Below are 8,516 nucleotides of genomic sequence, written 5' to 3'. Positions count from 1 at the left end.
GATCGGCCCTCGTCTAGGAGGGACTGCGGAACGCCAGAAAGGTAGGCAGAGCAGCACACTAGGTCTTTGCTCTGACCCTCACGTCAGTTGGAAATAGATTCCATCGGTTATCGTACCGTAGTCTGATGGATGTCATGGCACCCTTGAATTCAGGGTGGCATGCCTGGCTGGTTCCACACAGCTGCTCGGCAGCGGTTCAGGGCTGCCAGCGGCCAAACGCACAGTTGGGGGCGTCGAGCATTTGAATGCCATATCCGACCGCCTCCCAGTTGAGGAGACCTCTGTCGGGGAGACGCCATGGCGTCCTCCGACTGGGTCTGTTCAGCAGAGGAAACCAAGTACTTCTTGGCTGGAGGGGGGCAACCAGAAGAATGGTGTGACCCTCCTAAAGAACTCTCTGAAGCGCTGGTCGTATCAGAGAGGCAGTGGCAAGGCATATGCAGTGCCTCTGGCCAGTGCGCATTTAAAAGGATAGTGCCCTGTGGGCGGTGGCCTAGTTAGGGCCATGTGTGTCAGGAACGATGCAGGTCGTTCTGTTCATACTGGATATGTGGCATGAAGGCCTGCGGGCTGACAGCCATTTGTGGCGTTCAGGTTCTATGAAACCATCGGACCATTGCGTCCTGGCCCGGAGGGCTGGATGTCTCCGTTAGGGAGAACCGGAGAGGTTAGCGAGTCAGCGACTCTAGGGTGAGGAGGTCCACCTCCGCTCTGCCGAGGTAGCCTCTGATTAGTGTTCACCACCATTGGATGGGGTACCGCTCCCCTCATGGAAGCTTTTGATGGGAGAGAGCCTACCATGTAGTCCCGCTCTCCACTTAGATAACTTGCCCATAGGCTGATCAGGCGGGGGGGGGGGGCTGCACAAGTCAGGGGGTCCATAGACACCTACGGCAGCCAAGCAAACGTGGCCCCGCCCGATGACTTACATGATACACGGTCGAGGTGTTGCCCGAACGTATGAGAATGTGCTTGCCTCTCAGGTACGGCAGGAAGTGCTGTAGAGCAGAGCATGAACTTCATAACCCTGTTGGGTCCCATCAATTCAAGACATGTCGACAACAGTCTGTCTTGCGTCACGAGGAAGTATGTAGATCGGACTTCCCTTGGTGTGACTGAGGATCTACGGCCTCTGTTGCGCCCTTGGGCAGGAGGACACATCACTCCTGGTCTGATACTAGGGCTCTCGTCATGTTGCTGATAACGGCCATTTTGACCCCACCGGATATGGGGGGCTGGCGTCAGAATGGGCTAGAGCTAGGATGGACATCAGCCGTCCTCTCTCTGAGGACATGACACCAAATGCCTCCAGTGACGGTGAGGGCCGACCCGCGTCTGAAGAAGGCGCTTGGAGGATCCGACTGCCTACTGTGGCACTAACAATTAGCGTTCCACGGCTATGCGCATGAAGGTGCGCATGGAGCCATCTCGGCCAGTGGGTCCTGAGCTGAGAAGTAGGAGGCTGGCTCTGATGCATCTTCCTCATAGTCATGGAAGTGCATAGCTTAAGCTGTCGGGGAGAGCACATCGTCCTCGAGTCAGCTGTGGCATCGGAGGGGGAGGCACTCGAACCCTCCGAGGTGCCTAGGTGTTATCCGAGGTGAGCATGGACCTCATGTGGGCCAACTCCGCAGATAGCTGAGCCCTCTCGGATCTGCTGTGGCCGGCGGTCAGACCTTTTCCTCCTGGCACACGGGGCAGGACCACGGTCGGCTCACGGCTGAAGGGGAGCTTCACACAAGGTACAAAAGTGGGAGCTCTCCATTGTGGTGGCACCGGCCAGTGCACGCCAGTCACACCAGCTAGCCCAGGGCGCGGACGCTACTGGTTGCTAGGTGTTTGGCCATATGCTGAAGGAAGGGAGCGTGTACGCTGCCTGTACCAGCAGAGGCTTTAATCTAGATCGGCATAGTGCACACCGGTGCACACCAGTCCCAACTAGCCCAGGGCGCGAACGCTACTGGTTGCTAGGTGTTGGCCATATGCTGAAGGAAGGGAGCGTGTACGCTACCTGTACCAGCAGAGGCTTTAATTTAGATCGGCATAGTGCACACCAGTCCCAACTAGCCCAGGGCGTGGACGCTACTGGTTGCTAGGTGTTGGCCATATGCTGGAGGGAGTGCGTACGCCGTCTGTACCAGCAGAGGCTTTCGAGGTACAAAAGTGGGAGCTCTCCGTTGTGGTGGCACCGGTTCCTCTGGACCGGCCGGTGCACACCAGTCCCAACTAGCCCAGGGCGCGGACGCTACTGGTTGCTAGTTGTTGGCCATATGCTGGGGGGAGGAGGCGCATACGCTGCCTGTACCAGCAGAGGCTTTAACTTAGATCGGCATATAATGACTTAATCAAACAACTGAATGCTGCTATACCTGCCGCAGCATGTGAATATGCATTTACGTTTTATGCAAATGCTCATTGTAGCACTTTGAGATTTAACCAGATGTAAAGTGCGTCATAGGAACAGCGCACAGACGCTGCTGTTAGCTAGACTGTGCGACCTGCATGGTCGCGGTGGGGGAGGAGAGCTTGCACGCTACCTGTACCCCCAGCTGAGGCTTACTTATAAATTATGATAATAAAGTAGCCTTCAGTCGAGGCTTGGACGCTGCTATGTAGCAGCTGTAGTGTTTCCTATGCGAACGTTTATCGCAGCACTATGACGTTTATCCAAACTCCAAGTGCATTATTATTTATGTTTGCTAGTCCAGAGCGAAACAAAAGACACTTCCAATGCGCTAGTCAAGGCACTACTACGCATTCACGCTGGGAGGAGGGAGCACTAACGCTGCCTACACCAGCCAAAAGTTTGGTTAAATAAACCAACACAAACAAGTTTTGGAGAAAAGGCTACAGCCAATAGCTCCACCGATAGGGGCCGCCTGCTGAAGGAAGGGAGCGTGTACGCTGCCTGTATCAGCTGCAGCTAATAAACAGAACAAGCTATACACTAATAGCTGTTAATAAATGCTTGAGCTAACAAACGATTAGTAGCAAGTAACATCAAACTAGAGGCCGTATGCTGGAGGAGCGGAGCGCATACGCTGCCTGCCCTGTACCAGCTGGGCCAATAAACAGTAAGGCAAGCTATACACAGATCGCCGTTATAACAAATAGTATAATAAGCGCTTGGGCTACAACTACGGGTAGCAGCGCCAGTTAGAGACCCAATGCTGGAGACCAGCTGGGCTACTAACAACAAGACAAGCTATAGCCTACACGAATAGCTGTTCATAAACACCTTTAGCTTTAAGCTACTGGTAGCAGCTGTGAGCTACGCTGGCAGCAGAGCCAGATGCCCTGTGATGGGGACCAGCTGGGCTAATAGGCCCCAAAAGGTACCCAGGGGCACCTGTGGGGAAAAAACAAAGTGTACCCACTGTATACGCAAAAACTGTTAATAGAGCTTTGAGCTCCAGACATACTGGTAGCAGCATCAGTATCGAGGCCCACTGCTGGGGGCCAGCTGGGTTAATAACCAGACAAGCTATGTACACCAATAGCTGTTAATACTCTGAGCTACAAACTACTGGTAGCCACATCAATACCCTGGGAGGACGCAGGTAGCTGCTCCTGTACCGGGCTAATAATAACAAGTTGTTGTTATTATTAACAACAACAACAATATTATCGGCATTATGGCTTTGGCCAGCAAGGCTTGCCAAACAGAAAATGACACTTAGCCTTAACTAGCTTAACTTATCATAAGTTATATGCTGACTGCTGAGAGAGACTGCTGAGAGAGAGAGAGAGAGAGAATATCAAACGAAGGCAATATGACAGTGGCCATCCTTCGGCAAATCTTATAGTCGCTTATAATAAGCGCTAGCGTTCACAGTCGAGCAAACCTTGTATGCGGAGCAGGGAGGCGGCGCGAACGCAGACTCTACTCACAAGAGGTTATGCCATGATACAATACATCATATAATTTGAACGTCTGTTAGCGTTCACCGTCAAACAAACCTCGTATGCGGAGCAGGGAGGTGGCGCAAACGCAGCCTTTACTCACAAGAGGTTATGCCATGATGCAATATATCATATAATTTGAACGTCTGTTTAGCGGGGATAGCACCGCTTTAGACGATAACGTACCTTTTGTCCAGGGAGGTTTTGTTCGCCTTCATTACCGGCGAGAGAGATTGGACGCTGCCGTCCACGCGAATCCAAATAAACTCCACTCATAGAGGAGTAAAAACAAAATCCATAGTCGCAGTTCCTGGAGGGCGAACAGCCGCTACTCCGACCGATTCGGTCACGGAACTACCAGCGACTCGGCAGACACCATAGGCTACATAATGCATTGCATAGCAACACATCGCAGCTCGGTGCAAACTTGGTTCTCACAGGCGAGCGAGAAGAAATTAGGGACTGAACCCCTGTAGACTGCCGGAAGATATAGACGACTCCGGGTCATCATGGGGTCAAAATTGACATTGTTGGTATAAAATACTCGACGGCGCATGCGCGAAGGGACGTATTCAGTGCTTAAGCACCGCCTCTGGCGGTCAGCAGGGACGAAATAGAACGGAATTCCACGTTCCTGGCATTAATTCGGTTAAACCGGGCCATGCAAATGGTGTGTGTGTGTGTGTGTGTGTGTGTGCGTGTGCGTGTGCGTGTGTGTGTCCGTCCGTGTCCGTCCTCTAGGCTGAGGGGAGTGTCCATGAGCTCCTGTTGACCGTCATCACCAGGATGGGCATCGCCGTGTCCCTGGTGTGCCTGGCCATCAGCCTCTTCACCTTCTGCTTCTTCAAAGGCCTCCAGAGTGACCGCAACACCATCCACAAGAACCTCTGCCTCAACCTCTTCATCGGGGAGCTGGTGTTCCTGGTGGGCATCAACATGACCGAACCCAAGGTACTGTTCCACCATTAAACCCATTTAGACATGAGGCAGATACTAAAAAAAAAAAAAAGTCTTCTAAATCCTAACGGTTTTCTGTAAAAACCTATCTTTCTATGTCGGTGGTTCTCAACCTTTTTCATGTCAAGGACCCCCAGAATTCTCTGTATTTGGCCGCGGACCCCCATCTGAAAATGTGTTGTTCCAGGGACCCTCCCCAGAAGCAAAGATTTGAGTTAAAAACGTTCACTCTGAAAGGATATAATATTTAAAAATTTGCGCCACATTTTCACGATTTTTCTGAGCTTGTAGATCTGCTATTTTTTCAATAGCTAAAGTATGCTTAAAACACCAAAAGGGGTTCCCGCCCTGAATGGGTTAATAGGCGAAGCATTTCATTCTGAAAGTCCCGCGATTGTCATTGAATCCACCCAAAACATGTCGGGCTTCTTTTCTCCCAAAATGCATAAGCCTGGAGTGTTATGGAGCGTTATGAGCGCATATAGGACACAGTTTGTGAACCGTAATCAATTTATATTAACCGTAATCAATTTATATTTAAAAAAAGGCGTGAAAAGGGGTCATCGGCGTGGAGAAACACATGAAGTAGCCGTTAAAAGGCTCATTGGTTGTCGTTTCGTGGTTGGACAAAAATCCTCTCTCTCCATCCACTACCATTGAAAAAAACATGTTTTTCAGTTGCTTCGTATTGATATTCTGTGCGTTCAATTCTTATTTTAAACTTGGTGTCAGTAAAAAGGAACATCACAGGTGCAGCACGGTGACTGGGCACATCATGTTTGTTTTTAGTTTTTTCCAAAAATGATGTTTCAGCAAATTCAACATAAACAAGGCGGAACAAGGCAGAAAGAGCCTGCTGGTTAGTCAGTCAGGGACCAATCAGAAGGCTGACAAAGGGTGAATTGGCGGCGAATGAGTTAACCACATGAACCCTAGCCTCCCATTTCTGGGGCCTGTTCATAATAGGCGAGCATTCTGCAAAAAAATATGCGAGCATTCGGTGAAAATAGCCGAATCTACATTAAAGGCTGACGACACCCAGCTCTATCTCCCACTCAAAGCCTCTGACCCCTAGCTCCCTTTCCTCCCTTAAAGCTTGCTTGGCTGACATGAAATCCTGGATTGTCTCAAAATTTAAACTCTTGACAAATCTGAAATAATTCTTTGTGGTTCCCCTCGAGTTCACAAACCTCCACTATAGACAGTCTTGGCCCCATTGGCAACAAATGTGACCTCTGTTTGCAAGAAACCTGGGTGTCCAAATTTGATTCGGAACTCCGTTTTGAATGCCAAATAAAAAAAGGTACCTGCTTTAAGCACGTTAGAAACATCTATAAGATGAAATCATTTCTCTCTTCAGGTAACCTTAAAACTGTTGCTCTGGATTATTGCAATGCCCTGTAGTCTGGTCTCAGCCAAAAACCTAATTCAACGTTTACAGCTGGTTCGAAATGCAGCTATAGGCTCATCACGGGTACCAGGAGATTTGAGCATATAACTCCGGTTTTAGCTGCACTTCATTGGCTGCCAGTATCCTTTCACATTGATTTTATTATGAACTTTTAAAGCTCTTAATGGCCTAGTGCCTAGTAGCTACCTATGCAACATGGCCTTATCCCATTTTGGGCGGGAACCCTTTTTGGTGTTTTAAACATTTAGCTATTGAAAAATAGCAGATCTACAAGCTCATAGCGCGCCACCGAGTGGCGCGCTATGAGCTTGTAGGTCTGCTATTTTTGAAAAATCGTGAAAATATTTAGATTTAGAAGATTTCTTTTTAAGATTTTGAGGTCAGGCCTAAATGGGTGAAGATCATCGGGTCGGGGTCTACTGAAGGTGACCCATAAGGCCAAATTGATCACCAAAGGAGATCGGGCCTTTGTGGTTAAGGCCCCAAAATGCTCTGGAATAGCCTCCCAGAGGAACTGAGGCTAACTCACTCTCTTAACACATTTTAAATCCCTCCTGAAGACCCATTTCTTATAGAATGGCCTTTGTATCTCCTTGATTTATATCTGTGTTTGTTATTTAGCATTTTCTACTGTTATTTTATTATTGCATTATTGATGCATTCCGTTGTTATTGCTGTTCAAGCACTTTGTAACTGTAACGTTGTTTAAAAAAAGTTTTATTATTATTATTATTACAAGCACACGCAACATTATGCATTGTGAGCTTAGATTGTACTTTTGCTAGAGTGTGTGGCTAAACCGCCGTTTGTGAAGTGATGGAAGGTTGTTCAGCTGTCTTCTTCTGTTTGATGAATGGTCTGAACTTGGAGGGCAAAAACAAATAGCTTTTACCTTTTGCGTCGTCTTCTTAACCCTTTCAGCGCTATCATTTATTGAAAAATTAGGATCTAATTCACGCCAGCAATTTTTCCAGTCGAGCTCTTATTTTGAAAAGCCACATTTTCAGTCGACCGGAAGTGGATTATGGAGAGCTCCACATCGCCGTCTGTGTGCCGTCAAAGAAACGCTGTTTTGACCAAAATGCCACCTGGGACAAGGAATAAGAGATTTATTATATAAATAAGCGATTGAAAGAAACGGATAGAATGGATTATTATGGCGACGACGATCTAAGATGAACGATCCAGTGCTGTGCTAACAACACAGCTAGCTAACCGGCTAATGTCAGTAGCATTATGGCTCGATCCATCGAATGCACTATTAAAGCACAATTGACAAAGGTCTTCGGCAATGGCGTCAAGCGTCAGTATCAAAATTAGGCTTCAATTGACAAAGGACTTCGGCAATGGCGCTGAAAGTATTCACGTGTCCAACATGTCCTCCTCCTCCTCCTCCTCCTCCACCCTGACAGCTGGTGTGCTCCATCATCGCCGGGGCTCTCCACTTCTGCTTCCTGGCCGCGTTCGCCTGGATGTGCCTGGAGGGCGTGCAGCTCTACCTCATGCTCGTCGAGGTGTTCGAGAGCGAGTTCTCCGGAGGAAGTACTACTACGTCTCCGGGTACCTGTTCCCCGCCGCGGTGGTGGGCATCTCGGCGGCCATCGACTACCGCAGCTACGGGACACAGCGGGCGTAAGTGTTGTCTTCGCTTCACTTGACGCTATTCGGCCTGTATATTCTGGGCCCAGTGTTGTTGTTTTTTTGGCAGCACTTTTAGAGTTTAGTTTTTAGTCATAGTCACATTTTAGTCACCTGGAATGTCTTAGTGTTTAGTCTAGTTTTAGTCGACTAAATGTCATAAGATTTTAGTCGACTAAATCTACAATTGATTTAGTCGACTAAAATGTGTTTTGGCGGGCCTTGATGCCGTCGTAATGACTGTTTTTTTTTTTCACTTGCTGAAAATAGCTGATCTACAAGCTCACAACGCGTCGCGAGCTTGTAGATCGGCTATTTTCAGCATGCAACCAAGTGTAAAATGACTCACACTGGATCTCTTGTCCACTTGTCCCTTCCTAACATTTTAGTCTAGTTTTTATTTGTTGACGAAATTGTCAGTATATTTACTCTCGGTTTTAGTCCTCATAGCATAGGTTTGTATTTAGTTTCCATTTAGTTTTCGTCAGCGGAAAAGGGTTAGTCGACGGTCGACCATTTTTCCGTCTTATAGTTTTAGGCGACGAAATCATCATGTCTCCCCTTGTTCCCTTTGAAAGACGACGGGGGCCCCAGCAGATTATGTATT

General features: G+C 48.4%; 1 protein-coding gene across 1 annotated transcript; it reads left to right on the top strand.

The window, feature by feature from the left end:
• Window positions 1-297: 297 nt before the first annotated feature.
• On the top strand, window positions 298-7,903 carry LOC306918989 (adhesion G protein-coupled receptor L2-like; the record flags this gene model as incomplete). Its single annotated transcript, XM_079531825.1, has 3 exons — window positions 298-411; window positions 4,645-4,854; window positions 7,684-7,903. Coding segments are annotated over 3 exons (544 nt in total), but the record flags the coding sequence as incomplete, so codon positions are not given.
• Window positions 7,904-8,516: the final 613 nt, after the last annotated feature.

This window comes from Electrona antarctica (assembly GCF_951216825.1).
Source record: "Electrona antarctica genome assembly, contig: scaffold_1728, whole genome shotgun sequence".
Classification (NCBI taxonomy): domain Eukaryota; kingdom Metazoa; phylum Chordata; class Actinopteri; order Myctophiformes; family Myctophidae; genus Electrona; species Electrona antarctica.
The sequence above is the reverse complement of the archived record's forward strand: the minus strand, read 5'-3'. Positions and strand labels throughout refer to the sequence as shown.